Source organism: Marmota flaviventris, chromosome 2, assembly GCF_047511675.1.
Source record: "Marmota flaviventris isolate mMarFla1 chromosome 2, mMarFla1.hap1, whole genome shotgun sequence".
NCBI lineage: Eukaryota > Metazoa > Chordata > Mammalia > Rodentia > Sciuridae > Marmota > Marmota flaviventris.
This window is the reverse complement of record NC_092499.1, coordinates 149,399,481-149,416,022: the sequence shown is the minus strand read 5'-3', so window position 1 is coordinate 149,416,022 and position 16,542 is coordinate 149,399,481. Positions and strand designations below refer to the sequence as shown.

The window sequence follows — 16,542 nt, the reverse complement described above, 5'->3', positions numbered from 1 at the left end:
TGTTGAGCTATGACATTAGGACATCTGCAACATTTCTGGGTAATGGGAATTTTTCAGCTCCAGTAGACTCTTATGGGATCACTGTCGAATATGCAGTCCATGCTTGACTGAAGAGTAGTCATGTGTCACATAACCTGAGACAACTTGTCGAGGAATGGACAGAGGATAGAACCACAGCAGAGGGTGCCTCAGGAATTTGGGATGCTCTGCTCAGCCATACTGTCCTGGCTGTAGCAACCTCTGCCTCCTTGTGCCAGGGTTTCTAATGCTGTAAATGCCAGCAACTGGAGATTTGGTGCCAAAATCAACAGCCTCAAATATTAGTCCATGACCGATATACAGTTTGCATTTCATTTAAACTTAATGCTAAGCTGCAGCCCCCCAGGCTTGTGGGAAATCTAACTGCAGTCATGATTGAGCAAAGGTCCCAGAGGCATGGGCAGCAGAAGTGCTGGGGAGACCTGTGGTAATCAGGTCCAGTCCCTTCTGGGGGCTACTGGGCCACCTGCCCACTGTCTTAAGAATTTTGAAGCCCAGATCTCTGCTTAGAATAAGTAGAAGATGAAATGCAACCAGTATGAATTAATATTTTGGCAATCATCTTAACTGGGGCTGCTATCACAAAATACCAAAGACAAGGCAGCTTAAACCAAAGACATTTGTCTTACACAGTTCTGGAGTCTGGAAATCCAGAAATCAATGTACCAGCAGATGCAGATCCAGTGTTTGGTGGGGGCTCTCCTCCTGGTTTGCAGACGGCCATCTTATATGAAGAGAACAGTCTTGCCTCTTTCTCTTCTCATAAGGCTACTAATCCCATCCTGAGAGTCCCACCCTCATGACCTCATCTAACCCTAACCCTCCCAAAGTTCCTGCCTCCTAATACCACCCCCCTGGGGGTTAAGGATGCAACATATCATTTGGGCAGGGGGGACACCAACATGCTGTCCATATCTTGAAATGGTCTTCTTTTAGGCCACTAGTACCTTGCAAATGTTGCAAGCACCTGGGGATGACTTGCAGGACCAGGGGCAGTACATTCTGGGGTCATTGTCCTAGCCCCCACCTCAGGCTGTCCCTGTCTCTGGCAGTGCTCATCCACCTGCGGGAAGGGGCTGCAGTCCCGCGTGGTACAGTGCATGCACAAGGTCACCGGGCGCCATGGCAGTGAGTGCCCCACTCTCTCGAAGCCGGCAGCCTACAGACAGTGCCACCAGGAGGTCTGCAATGACAAGATCAACGTGAACACCATCACCTCCCCTCGTCTTGGTGAGTACTTCTGGTCCAGATTTCCAGGAGGCACTATGTCCTGTGGACAGTGACTCGCTGCTGGTGGTAGAGTTCTATATGCCAGAAAGCTGCCTCCTTGGACAGGCTTTGAGTCCTGAAGAGGCCAGCAGTTGTTTGTTCTATAGAATGTAGGAGGATTCAGAGAATTTCATTGTCAAGAGACATTTGCTAACTGCAGTCTCAAACATAGTCCTTAAAGGTATCGGGATTCCTAGGCGTCACAGGGCTGAAGGAGGTGCTTTGTCCTGGAAATGAAAGATTCAGGAGGCCCTCATGATGTCCATGGGGGATGCTCCCGAGTGAAGCCCAAGATGCAGAGACACAATGGAGAACAAACAGGTTTTGTGTAAAAAGTTTGGGGCCCAGAACCTGGTCCTCTATCTGTCCCAAGCTGGTGGTGGGATAAGAGGAAGAACATTTGATATTGATCTGATGACTCAACAGTTTCTGCTTTTCTGGATAAAAATTCCTGGGAAATATATCCTTGCCAAATATATTTCCAACATGAAAACTCCACCCAAAAGAAGGGGCTTTCTGAACAGCTCCATTTGGGTTTGGGCAGGGAGGGACTTTGAGATCACAAAAGTGACTCGTGGCTTTTGCCAGCCTAAGCCTGATTGGTATCCTCCAAGGACCTCCTCTGAGCAGGGCTCTCTCTCAACACTACCCTGAGGGAGATTTGGGTCATTTGTTTGTACTCTGACCTCTTGTATTTGTGGGTCCTTCAAAGTCCACTGCTCCATGTCCCCTTGTCTTCAAAATGTCAACAGTAATGGTATGCTGTGCCACAAAATAACAGTGAGTGCTACCATGCTCAGGAGCAGAGTATCCTCTGGTCTCTCCCTTAAACGGGCAGCCAGATTACCACACTCAGCCAAGGAGTTGTGTTGGACGTACGAATGTGTCCTTTGTAGCAGAAAATGGCATCTACAGTGCCCCTGGCAAGGGCTTAGTTTCACGAGTCTCTAGAGGCCAGTGGGTGCACAAGGGTGAGGGAGCCCGACACTGTCAGAGCATGGACCATCTCGATTTCCTCTAAGTGCCCTCTCTTCCCATTGTCACCTTAGCTGCTCTGACATACAAATGCACACGGGACCAGTGGACGGTGTATTGCCGGGTCATCCGAGAAAAGAACCTCTGCCAGGACATGCGGTGGTACCAGCGCTGCTGCCAGACATGTAGAGATTTCTACGCGAACAAGATGCGCCAGCCGCCTTCTCCGCCAAGCTCATGACACACGGCTCAGCAGTTGCTCAGCACTCACACTCGAGGTCCGAAGGCTGGCATTTGAATAAGTGAAATGCCCACCTTCCCAAAAGCAAACCAGCCCCATGGCCAGGACTCCCTGAAGCACACCTTGGCTCCCCCAACAAGGCCACCCCAAAAATTCAGTTGCATAGAACTTAAGAGTGGACTTGACATTGCCATTAGTGCTTTTGTTTAATATATTATTAACAGCCACTGGATGGCTTTCTACAGTAAGGAAAAACAATGGGCATGAGTCACATAATTATTATTTCTAAGGTTCCGTGTACTTCAAAGGGGAACACCTCTGGCAGACAGTTGCCGAGAGAGAGACACCATTCATTGCTTCTGTCCTGGCTTTCTTTTGACACTGAATACCCAATGCCTGTTGTACTGTGGGGGTTGGGGAGGGGTACATTCTGAAAATGATACACCATACTTAGAAGAGGCTTTATTCTGAAAGCCAACAACACGCTGTATGGAAGGACAGACGCAGACAAACCTCTACTGGCTGATCTGGAGCCCACATTTCTTAATCAACCTTCCAGATAACACAAGGATGGAACTTGGCCTCTCTGCCCATCTCTGAGAACCTATTCTCAAAACCCTGGGCCTTGCCTTGGAAGTTTTATTCCTGAGAGTTTAACTCTGCATAGACCAACAAGGAGGCCAGCGTACGTAGCACACTGCCCGAGTGGGGAGGACATTCTGAAGGGCTGGGTCTGGGGAAGCATCTACTTTTCCAAGCTCTGCTGTTCACCACGTAGGGCGACAGAAGTGCCTTTCTGCAAGGTGTCGTGAAACAGGACACATACCAGTCGGGGCAATGGATTCTACTTCCTAGCATACAGGTGGGCTCAGCACAGCTTGTCGTGTGGACTTCCCACTCCTCGGGGCGTCCACTCCAGCAGGCCCTTTGCAGAGCTTTGCACCTTTAGCTGCTGCAGCACCACCCAACAGCCCACTAGCCTTGCATTGGACCTTGGCCTTGTATCTGAAGTAAAGATTACACTCAAGACCTCTGAGGATGCAGTTCAGGCCTGGGATCTGCAGAGTAAGGCCTAACTGCTTCCTTGGGGCGGGTTTCTCGAGCTTGGTGTGCCATGACCAGTGGATGCACACTGCCCAGCTGGGATGGGCACCAGGCCTCATGGAACCATCATCACCTTGCAGAAGGCCTTCTTCACAGTCCCCTCACCCTTTGCCACAGAGCTGTTTTGTCACCCAGAATGGCCTCTTTGAGAGCACACCTTATGGTAGGACCCTGGCTGTCCCAGGCGGCCTGTTGTGCTCACCAACTTGGTGGCTATGTCTCATAGGTGCTTATGTTGAAACTTACCTTGAGAAAGTCCCTTCTCCTCCCTGGGTTCAGACAGAGGATCTCACTTGGGCCAATTTCCACAGATCATCTTCAAGTGCTTGATTTATTGGTGCTGTTTTGTTTTTGTTTTTTGATTTTTACTGTCCCCTAGCAGAGAAGTGGTAGGGATGGCCGGAAGTATATTCAGTTCCACTTGAATCAATGAAAAGTGTGGAGAAAACTCCCTAGGTGCTTAAATGAGAGAATGTCAGGATGGATTAAGTGACCCGTCAGCCACCACTCCAGGGCCTGTGCAAAACACTGTGCTTTCCCAACTCAGGCCTGGCCACCAGCAGACTCCCCTGAGTCCATTTCCACAAAACCTTCAAATGCTGGGGAGCTTGAGGTGGCACTATCTTCCCCTAGTCCAAAATGCACTGTTAATTCACCAAAAGACATTTGCCTTTTGGAATCAAGAAGCAGAACAGGGGCAACCAGCTGAGGCGGCCTCGGTGACCTTTCTTGTTCATCCGCAGGGGCCCACCCAAGCAGACGAGCATGTGCTGGTACTCACTTTGCCTGGTGCCTCTGAACTGCCTCTGGGTCAGGCTGATGACTCCCCTGGCAAAAGCCCCATACCTTCAGAATGAAATGATCAATTTGGTTATTATTAAACACTCCGCTAATTCCCCAGGGTCAGTGTGTTCCTGAGCCCTTGCAGCTTATGCTGGTGCTGTCACTCTGAAATCCACCAGCCCACCTTCGGTTTAATGGCATCAGCCATGTCACCATCATGACATTCTTGTTCCACTTTGTAGGAGACAAGCTCTGAGTACCATAGTGATGTTTCTGTGTTAACAATACCCTGCACTATCACTCAAGTACTGTACCTTTGTGGTGGCACAGATGTGTTACTAACTAGAGTCTCACGGTCTCACGGTGCTATTCTTCTTGGTGCAAAATGAAACCCTCTCAGTTGACCATGGCTTGATGTGATCAGAACAGAGGAAAAGATCCTCAATGGCAATAATATCATTGCTCTTTTTTTTTTCATTTCAAAGTCAAATGTATATATTTTCCATTAGTTAACTTACATTACGTACTGTACCCATGGTATTGTTTGTTTTATTTTTTTGGTGCTGGTTTTGGGGGGAAAAAAAGACAAACATTGGTTGCCGTTATACATGAAAAATTAATCATTTCATTGGAAGCAAGTTGAACACGTGTAATAAAATGTTTTTCCGTAACAGTTTTACACTGACTGTGAAGTAAAAGACGAAAGCCAGTCCTCAAGGGCTTGGGGGTGGGGGGAGCATAGGGGGTGGGGCTGTGTCCTTTACTGCTATACTGGTCAGCTGGCCTGCCTGGGACTTGGCTGCAGGGAGCCTCAGCCTGCTGGCCTCAAGTGTGGTTGGAGTCAGAGATCTCTAGTAAATGCAAGTCTGGTGGGTGGCTGTGTCTTTCTGAGCAAGTGCTAACAAATCATTGAGTCCTGGGCCTCATCCTGTGTGGTTGCAAAACCCTGGGTGGGGATATGAAGGTCTGGCAACTGTGCTGAATCTGTGCTTCTGTAGTGGATCAGCCACACTGCTGGCCAAGCGACACATTCAGCATGGGAGTAAGTGACCCTTGCTGTAGGAACCTCCAACAGAGTGCGGGCCCTGGTCATGATACAACCCAGGCCTTCTCCCTCTGGCTGGGTTCCCCAACTCTTAGCCCATCTCCTGCCACCCCATATCTCTGCTGCCTGCCCTACCGGCTCCCCTCCTCCAGCAGGTATGAGGCTGATCCTGGCTCTGCCTACCTCCCAGGACTGGGGACAGAGCAAAGGCACCACACTCCCACAACTGAGACAGCAGCAGCTATTTGGAACCCATCTAGACAAGACACGGAGCATTAATGTCACAGCTGGGATGGAAGGAGGGCTATTTCATCTCCTAATGGGATCAGGAGAAACTGCTCTCCCAGCAAGAACTTAGAGACGATCCATTACTAAAGTTGAAGCAGCACCCAGAAATTTCACCAAATAATTTGTTAAGCAAACTCCCCACAGCCCCTGGTTGCCAGGTATATTAATCCATTTTCATGACTGTAATGAAGTACTTAATGCAGGTAACTCTATAAAGAAAAAAGGTTCATTTTGGTTCACGGTTCTGAAGTTCCAAGGTCAAGGGGCCACATTTGGTAATGGTCTTTTGCTGGCAGAGTCCTGAGGTGGTACAGGGCCTCACATGATGAGAGATACAGAGTGAATCTGTGTCTCTTATCTCACTCTCTCTTCTTCATGGGGGAATCAATCATGGGGGCTCCATCCAGTGACCCTATCAAATCCTAATCACTTCCTAAAGGCCCCATCTCTAAATACCATAGTCAGATTAAGGTTCTACCTTGGTAATGATGTTAACATATGACTTTGGGGAATGGATTTAATGCATGGGTTCAAGGGTACAAACCACATTCCAACCACAGCACTAGAAAACCTGTATTTTATGTTGTTAGATGAGATCCGCATGCTCCCCATCAGCAAATGTTGAATGGGTTTCAATTAGAGCCCCAGCACCTCTAGAACTGCCAAGGACCCCAATCCCTGCTGGGGATAAGCCCAGAGAGTCACACAATAGGGAATGAGTGAAGACAGTAGAACCTCCAAGAAAGGAAAGGTCTGGATTTCCTTTGGGGGTTTATTGACTGACTTTCTGGACACAGACTATGAGGCCTGGGCTGGAATTGTTTCCAGGGGCGCTCTCCCTCTGCAAAAGGTCTCAGCAAGAGCCCTCATGTTTCTACTTCTGGGCACAAATCTACCTGCTTCACTGACAATGGGAGCAGCCTCGTACCTTCACGTAACCCACAAAGAGCTCTGCTTTCTGCCTCCCATTTCTTGCTGTCATTGGCTCTCTGGCCTCTGGCATTTGCCCAGAATATGAACTGACGTGACACTGTTCTTGACAGGTCACCAATGACGTCACAGGATCAGACTGCAGACATATTAATCTCCTCCTCTCTGGCTCTCCGCAGCACTCCCCTTCAGCCTGTCTTCTCCTCTGTGGAGAAGACACAGGCCCATGACTTTTCTCATCTTCATCTTTCCTGGCTCCCTTTTCCCACCAGCTCTCCAGGTGACCGAGTACCTGGAGAAGAGCCCTACACATTTTCTCTCTAGACTTTCTCCCCAGATCACCTCATCCATTTTACCCAGGACTTTTAAAACCATGTTCATTCAAGTCTCTCCTAAGTGTGCATCTTTGACCCTGACCCTGGAAATTCAATCATGACTCTTCACATGTTTGGTCAATCTCACAGGAAGCTCTAGAACTGGGATGGCCCTTCAGAGTTGTCCCAAATCTGTAATTTGGGCAAGGGCTCAGTGAGGACAGCTCATCCCTGGGGTGGTTCCAAGGACAAGTAGAGACTGGACTCCACAGAAAGCTCACATACGCATAGATGTGGCAGCTGATATCAGCTGGAAGATTCTCATCTAGGATTCTCCCAGGAGCCTCCTGCAGCAGGGTGGTAGGGCTTCAGTGGCAAACAACCTTAGAGAAAGCACAGGGACGCTCAGGAGAGTAGCATCACTTCATAGGACAGCTCACAGTTCACACAGCATTGCTCCTGCCTGCTCGAACAGTGAGGCAGCCTCAAAGACCCACAAGTTAAGGTAAAGGGACAGAGCCCACCTGTCGGTGGGGATGTGGCAAGGTTCTGGAAGAGGAGGTAGGTTGGGAAATTATTTATGGCCATTTTTTAAAGATTCATGCACCCACAGTCATCCTATATAAGTTAGAGTTCTCCAGGGGAACAGACAGTTGAATATACATATAGAGAGGTACTAAAGAGATTTATTACTGGAATTGGCACGCATGATCATGCAGGCCCATAATCTGCCATCTGCAACCTGGAAAACTGCTTGGCATAATTCACTCCGAGTCTGAAAGCCTGGGAACCAAGCAAGCTGAAGAAAGAACCAGGAGCATCTGAGGACAGGAGAAGATGGATATCCCGACTCTAGAAGAAAGAGAATTCACCCTTCTCCATCCACCCTTTTGTCCTAGTTAGGTCCTCAGTGGATTGGGTACTACTGCCCACACTGGTGAGGGCACTCTTCTTTGTTCAGTCTGCTAATTCAGATGTTAATCTCTTCTGAAAACACTCTCATAGACGCACCCAGACATAATAATGTACCAGTTATCTGGACATCTTATTGTCCAGGCAAGGTGACACATTAAATTAATCATTACACCCCAGGAACAGAATACACTCCCCCTCCCCCATTCCACTTCTGAAGTCTCATCCTTATTTCTGTGTCTGGTTGAGGATTGAGGGCCAGGATTGGGTCATCTAAATCAGATACGCAAGAGCCTCTGCCAGTATAGTTGCTAGGTTCAGTCCTTTTGCATTCTCTCTCCAGATCTATGAACTAAAGAGAGACTTCTTTTTCCTCCCATCAAGACACCCAAGAGAAAATGGTAGTAGGGGCATCTGATAGCTGCTATAGGCACACTCGATTTAAGGAGGAAGGAAAGTGGAAACACATAGCACTCACTGTCCCTAACACTTTAAGTCCAGCCTGGCACTTTTTGCCAGCTCCATTTAAATTCAGTTCTACTGCCAGGAATGATTCTCCTTGGACCACCCCGAAAACCCAAAGAGAATTTGGCTTGTCTTTCATTCTTAACAGAAGGGGAAACAAGATTAAATAAGTAAGTGTCCCTCCTCTTAGAGAGGATGTGGTAACATGCCCCAGACCTCTGGACTCCTAAAATACTTCACCCAAATAATGGATCTTAAGCTCTCTGTAGAGTTCATCTCCCACTCTCTTCAGTGTGTATCTCCCTACAGCCTGCAATTTACTTGCCACTTCTCGCTCATCTGGTGTGTCTTGCATGAGGCCACAGATGCAGGATCCCTGTGGAGTCTGTGGAGGATGTTGCAGTCCAGGCCATTTCATGCTACTTCATAACAGACTGGGAGAGCTAACATTAGCCCTGGGGAGGATGTAAGTGGATAGTGTTGTGTCTCTTGTGAACATGAACCGCTCTGCTCTCCCATTCTGAAAGGGATGCAAAAGAACACATTCCAAGGTCAATGGCCTTAGTCCTTACATCTGAACCAGGCCCATACACTCTAGCAACGATCCCACATCTAGCTTGTGGTAGTTCACCGTTATCAGAGACTTTTCTAAGGACCAGACTGATGAATTTCATGGGAAAGTCACAGGGACATTACAGACTGTATTTTTAAGCTTTTAAGTATGACATTAAAATATGCCATTTTCGCTGGATTGCGATATCACAATCAAGTTACTCTCTTACCTGGGGATGGAGAGTCAGTTTCACAGGCTTCCATTTGACCTTCCCCGCTACAACAGTGCTTTACACCACAGTCCAGGAACCAAGTTCATGCATTCTAACTATACATTCAGAGACAGAGGAAATTATCACTGGGTAGCTTCATGGATCCACTATGAACCAAATATAGACCAGGACCCAATTACCTGAACTCCATCTTCAGTCATTTCAAAAGGAGGACCATTGTGTAATTCTGGGTTCTGGGTATCAATGTCAGATTGGATCCTGTGTGCAACAATCCTGTGTACATTACCTGCCACCAAGTAAATGATGGAAAGTCCCTTTAAAGGTAGACTGAGGGTATCATTTCATACCTTCTTCCTGATCCCCAGCCTCTCCTGCAATCCACAGATTCTGAACATTAAAGCTGGCTTGGAATGGAAATTGAACATGGTATCATGACTTGTTTTTAGGATAAGGTTTCTCTTGTGATCACATATCCTCTTTTATCTTAAGTTGTCATACCCTGTTGGTTGCCCATTTATCTTTCCCTAATAGATGGTTCTATCTCCAAGGCTATATATAAATCAGGACATTCCTTTCTGGTATTCTGACCTTGCCACTCATTTTAATCATTAGACCATCCTGTTTCTGATTATTCAGAACTACTCTCTGGTCTCTATTACTTGGTATTCCTATTAACCCTATTGCTCACAGGGAGCACAGTTCTGTAACAGCCTCTTCCACAGTCAGCCATGACCTACAGAAGACAGCTACGATTGGACTTCTCCACAATACTGGTGCCCTCTCTCTAGGACTATCTTATTCCTTCAGGAAATCTATTCCAAAGGCCATCCAGGGAACAGAGTCTGGAGTCCATCCTAGCAGGTCCATCCTCAGAGACTTTTGATCCCTTTTCCCACCACTCACCATACAACTTCTACTTTCCTTCCCATGTCTATCATTTTCCTCAGTGAACCGTGTGTCTCCCAGCATCCTTCCAGGGTTCAATCCATGGAGAGTGCTCCCACCACCACAGACATGCCCCATCCACCTTTATATTCCATGTTGTTGATCTGGTGCCCTCAAATCTGGTCCCATAAAACTCTCCTGATATCTTCAGGTACGTTTTTGGCCAGGTCCTGCTGATCCTTTGGAAACAAGTTCCTTTCCTTCTTCAGCTGTGTTACACTGTGACTTGGTTTGTCCATCTAGTGGTATGGATGGAGGTAGGAGGAGACTAATTCTGAGGGGCTCATATTATCTTGCTAGGCAGAGGCACCCGTGTGCCCTTTAAGCAAAGGAGCAGTGATAGCATCAGTATGTAAGAGAAAGCACCACTTCTGCAGAATGGGAAGATTCCAGAAAATGTGGGATTTCCCATTTTTTAGGTCATTGAACTCAATATTCCCATTCCAATCTCAGAGTTACACTCTCTCCAAATCAGGGGCCTGACTAGCAGTAGTCCACCTACTGGGGCTGAGAAGTCAACCTTCCTTTAGCTTCTGTCACCATTACATTAAAGCCTGGCCTCAGCTTTTTCTGCCCTTCAGCTCTAAGAGGATGTCTTTTATGATGCCAAGAAAGCTCCCTGGTTTTTCCACTTCATCTTTAATTGTTAATTAGCAGCAATTAAGTTCTCTAATGCATCCCTAAAATTGGCAGTTATATTTCATTGCTTTATTATTTGTTTCCCTGCATCTTTCAAATGAGCTATGGTGCCATCAGTGAAAGCTTCACCACTGCCTGTACAGGTACCAGGGGCCTCACTCTTATGCTGGAGTCCTTGCATCCAAGTGGCAGGTAATAGATCCTAGATCCTATTTTAGGGTCTACTTACTAAGACTATTCATGGCAACAACTACCTACCTTAGTCTGGTTCTCAGCAACCAGTCTCCAAAATAGAGGATTTGTGCACAGGGGGATCACTGACTGGTGCCCTTGAGGATGCTGTAGTGGAGCTGGAGGACAGGACTGGGCATGGAGGAGTCTGGAACATGGATGCAGTCACAACATTGGCTCAGCCCATACAACAGGGAACTGTGGGGCCTAGAATGGTCCTTTAGAGCTGCCCCAAATGGAGGCCAGGGGTGAGCCTGTGTATATCATGGGAACAGGTGTAATCTTGAGAGACCACTCCAGGCAGTGCCTGGAGACAGATCCACTAGGAAGCGATCACTTCTGACATCTGGGGAATAAGTGCCTCACTCCTGAAAGGGGCTGAGCGTAGCACATCACAGCATCCACTACATGCCTCAAACACAGATTTTTTTTCAAAATTACATTCCAAAGTTCCTCCCTTTCCTCCCAGAGGTTTCCTTAATCAACAAATGATACCACTGTAACAGCTAATAATATGTGACATCAAAAGCTTTAAGTCACCCTTGTTTTCTCAGTTTCCTTTTCTGTCCTCAGACCAACTCAGCCATGGATACTTTTGGTTCTGCCTCCAGCTAATTTCTGTAATCAGTTTACTTCTCCCTAACTTTCCACCACCACTGTGCCTTGAGTCACAGACTTCTCACTGCAACCCCAATGTAGCTTCCTGTCTTAGCCAGTGAGGGCCACTCCAACCAAATACTTCATAATTTATAAGCAATATTAATTTATTGCTCACAGTTCTGGAGCCTGGAAAATCAGAGATCAAGATGAGGATGCCTCCACTTCATAGATGCTGCCCAACTTCATCTTCACCCTGTAGAAGAGCAAAATAAACATTTTTAGACCTCCTTTATTAAAAAGGGCACTAAGGGCTGGGGATATGGCTCAAGTGGTAGCGCGCTCGCCTGGTATGCGTGCAGCCCGGGTTCGATCCTCAGCACCACATACAAACAAAGATGTTGTGTGCGCCGAAAACTAACTAAATAAATAAATAAAAGGGCACTAAGTCCACTTTTGAGGGCCCCACCTTCATAACCTAATTTTCTCCCAGATGCCCCACCTCCCAGTACTACTACACAGAGAATTGAATGTCAATATGTGAATTTTAAGGGGACACAGGCATTAGGACCATAGTATTTCCTGACTCCCTCCCATACATTCTGCACACCCTAGAGAGGATAATATTTGAAAACATAAATCATAATAAAAACAGAAAACACCATAAAGATATAAATGACATTCTCTTGCTTCAAACCCTCTAAGACTTCCTGGCCCTGTGATCCTCTCAGGCCCTGTGTTCTCTTGCCCCTGTCACCCTCATCTCCCTCCCTGTCTTTCCTACACATAGTACCAGTCACATGCTTCTATCCTGTGACACTTCCACTTTCTCCCAATATTTGGGCCTTTGCAGCTGTCATTCCCACTGTTTGCAATGCTCCCACCCACTCTGCAGTTCTTACCATGGCCCATTTCCCTGCATCCTTCATGTCCTACCTGGATTATTACTCCTAGGACAGATGTTCCTGAGTACTCCATCCAGTGTGGCTTCTCGTGCATGGCTGCCATCTCTATCCCTTCTGCAGTGCTTGTCATAAACTAGAATTATTTCAGCTTTTTTGCTTTTTTATGTGTGCATTGTCCGTTTTCCCATCTGAAAAGTAAGTTCCAGGGGGGCAGCAATCATGTCTTTTTCCTCTGTGAATCACTGGTCCCCTGGAGTGCTACATACACACAATAAATAAACATGCTTGCCCTCTGCTAGTTCCAATTTCTATCTTTTATGCTATTTTCAGGTAAAGGAAAGATGTTTGTACTAGGTAATAAAACGGTACTCTAAATTTGATGGGGGACCAGCTTATACCTTGAATGATTCAAATATTTGGGCAATCAGCTTTAAGTCAATAAAAAAAGGTGTTTGCCTTTTTTTTTTTTTTTTTTTTTTTCAAATTCTCCATCCATTACAGATAGGTGTTTTCCGGAGGTTGCCATAGTAATCTAGATGCCGTTTTTCTCTCCTCTTTATTTTATCTACAGGGCAGGAGATTCACGAGGGACTTGGCAGACAGAACAAGTCCATGGCTTGGTGAGGATCTTTGTAAAGCTTGCTGCAATGCCACGGTCAGATTCTTCTAGACTAACAGCTTTAAGCCTATATGGCTCATGGTGCTGTCAGAACAAGTCCACAGGCCTGGCTGGGAGCCAGCCTGATAGAGTTGCTCACTGTGGGATTCCCTTGAGCAGAGACTATGCTTACTCCTGTGTGCATTGTGAACTCTTCCTTCTGGCATTGATGCCCTCCTTGGAAAACAGCCCCATCCGGAGCCCAAGAAGCTTCACTATTCCAAGGGACAAAATTCAAAAATGACCAAGAAATGAGATTTTCCTCCTGGAATTTCTCAGTAGAACACTGGGATGGATTTCCCTTGGAATAGACTAAACACTCAGGACTGGGGGAATCCATCCCATAGTAGGAAAAAGGTAAAGAACCCATCAAGTACCTTGCTAGATAGAGTCTGGTTAGCTAAGGCAAAACACCTTTCTGGCTGAGCCATCAGGGTATCAGCCCATACTGGGACTGCCTTAGGATCCATCCACCCAGTTCTTATATACACCAACACTTCAAGCTATGCATACAGACATGAATGTGGTTTAAACAGGAATCAGGGAAGGGAAAGTGTCCCTGAATCAGCTTCCAACAGACCCCCTCTCTCTCCTTTCTCCGAAATTCTCTTTTATGATTGAGTTCTTGATATCTTACTCTCCACCCCATTATTGTCCCTTATTTATTCTTTATCTCCCTCCCCACATTTACCTCTCCTTTCGTCTTTTCCCATGTTCCACTTTCTCCCTACCCTCTGCTATTTAAGATGATTATCCACTCCTGACTCTGGCCTCTCTGCAGATGCAGAAACTTTCACTGAGGGCCCACTCATTGGTCTCCAGTGAGTGGGGAAGTGCTCTGGGGGCTGTGTTCTACCACGCCTTTACACTAACAAGTACCCTTTAAAAATTCACTCTCCAACTCCTCACCCAGAATCCTTGCAAAACTAGCTGTTCTTTAGAAGTTTTAGAAGTCTCTGAGTGCTCACTTCCAGCTTGTTTTTGTGTGCCAATCACACGTCCAACAATCCTTTAGCTGATGATATATATCTAGCAATTGGCTTTTGCGCCACTGAGGTTAGTTTTAACATGCCAGTTGATAGTAATAAAGCAGCAATTCTGGAAGTTCTGTCCAAGGATCGCTATGTATTAACACATCGTTAAAATAGTATATTGCAAAGTCAACATACGATTATAACTGTTGACCTATCAAATACTGACAGATTTTGAAAGCTCAGTGGAAGCCAAACATCATTTTATTCAATTGGGATTCAGTGAAAGGAAGAGTATGGTGGATGTTGCAGTGGGGTTGGTTTAATGTGTTAATGGTCTTTGTAATGTTTTCTTTTACAAAATAAGCATAAAATACATCCACACATATTACATTATAATACTGCATTTTTATACTGTATGTACTTTCATGTACACACATAATGCATACATAGGACACATGACCAATTGTTAACATGGGCCAATTGACTATAGCTTATATAATGGCCCTGGAGCAATTTCCACAGGGTCCCTGCAACCTTTGGAGCATCAGCCACGTGCTCAGTTAGAATAGATGCTCCCAAAGAAGCTGCAGCACCTATCTGAATATATATGCTTATGATAAATAAGAATCAGTTATATCATGACTCATATATTAGCCATCCACTTTACAATATAAATCAATAAACTTTATTGAGTGGTACAGTAGATGTAGGGTGGAGAGATGAAGGATGAATAATGCACAGCTCCCTAGCCTGGGGGAGTCATAACAATATGTTATTGTACCCTTGTCCTGGCAAATAAATGGTTCTGCCCAAATGTGGAAAAATATTTAAGTCAGTTCAAAACTAATAGGGCTGTTGGCTCTGAATTCAGGATAAACAAACCTCTGCCCAAGGAGAAATCAGATCTGCTGTCTTTCTGATCTGTTGTACTCAGCAAAGCCAAGCTCTCAACGTTTGAATGCCTCACTCCTAAGTACCCTCAAATGAACTTTGTGCCTCTAACACTGCATAGTGACATTGCCATTGCTCTCCAATATATTGACAAGTCAAACCACATTGAACAGTCCTGAATAGTTTTCTTTCTCCAGACCAAACTGACTAGTCATGGTGGACAGACGTTATCTGTCTGCACACTGCCAGTTGCATCTATGAACTGAATTTTCATTGTAGTATAGGATGTTTAAAGGGATAAATTAAAGGGTAACATGTATTTTAAAAGAACAGAAAAATCATTTTTTAAAAGTAGGTAGGAAAAATACCAACTAGAAAACTCAAAATTGGCAAAGTCATTAAAATGCAAAAATCAAAACACTGGATAAATTCTAGTGATAAAGGAATCAGAGAATTCATGAATCAAAAGATAATGGTGAAGCATTTTATTAAGATGGCAGTAGAGACAATGTAACTTTTAAAATAATTAAAGTGGAGATAATAAAAAGCATAGGCAATTTGAAAGGTATCCACTTTTGTCTAATAGCTACTCCAGAGACAATACTCAAAGAGATGACAAGAGTCGTATTTAAGGAGATAATGGGTAAGGATGTCCAGGAATTAAAGACATGAGTCTTTAAATCAAAGGGACTACCCATATAGTAGTACCCTTTAAGGAGTACATTCTAAGACCCTCAGTGGATGCCTGAAGCCAATTATAGCACCATATTCTATGTATATTGTGTTTTTTCCTATACATACATACCTAGGATAAGGTTTAGTTGATAAATTAGGCACAGTAAGACATTAACAATAATAATAAAACAGAACTATTATAATAATATCATATATCTTACCAACCTCAGCATATTTTTTTCCCTACTGAGAACTTTCAGCTTTTCACTTTAAAGAAGCACTTTTTCTTTTTTTTTAGTTTTTTTTTTATTAAAAAAATTATATTTACTTAGAAGCATTCAGAATGTCAACAAAACAGCTGCAACTTTTTTTTTTTTTTGCAATTACAGAGTGGTATTCAGTTAACAGAACAACAGTTATTTCGTATAAGCTACATCAGTTATGAAAGAGAAATGAAAACCTATATCCCTCCTAAAGAGGAAATAAACAGGAAGTTCAAGGATCCCAATGCACCCAGTTAAAATAGATGCTCCCAAAGAAGCTGCAGCACCTATCTGAATATATATGCTTATGATAAATATATATTTGTATATATGAAAAACCCGTCCCCATATATAACTAATTTGTGCTGTGCACCAACAAGAACCTGCTTTAAATTTCCATGTCAATTTACAACCCCCATACTGTACCAGGCAAGGTTAGTGGCTATTGAAAATACCACCAGGACAGGGCTCTCTAAAGACACATTCCGTAGTGTGTTAACTATACAAAAAAGACACTGTGCAGTTTAAAAACAAATCTTACACAGCCTTACATTTCAATTTTTTTCCTTAAAAGGAGTGAGTTGTGTACAGGGGGGTTAAATGCTTTATAGACA

General features: G+C 45.1%; 1 protein-coding gene across 1 annotated transcript in view; it reads left to right on the top strand.

Moving 5' to 3' along the window:
• Adamts17 (ADAM metallopeptidase with thrombospondin type 1 motif 17) overlaps window positions 1–2,547 on the top strand; it is a 344,165-nt gene extending 341,618 nt beyond the window's left edge. Inside the window, exons 21-22 of the mRNA XM_027922179.3 lie at window positions 1,092–1,269; window positions 2,358–2,547. Of these exons, the coding sequence (XP_027777980.3) occupies window positions 1,092–1,269; window positions 2,358–2,524 (345 nt within the window). The 3' untranslated portion in view covers window positions 2,525–2,547. The remainder of the gene's footprint in view (window positions 1–1,091; window positions 1,270–2,357) is intronic.
• Window positions 2,548–16,542: the final 13,995 nt, after the last annotated feature.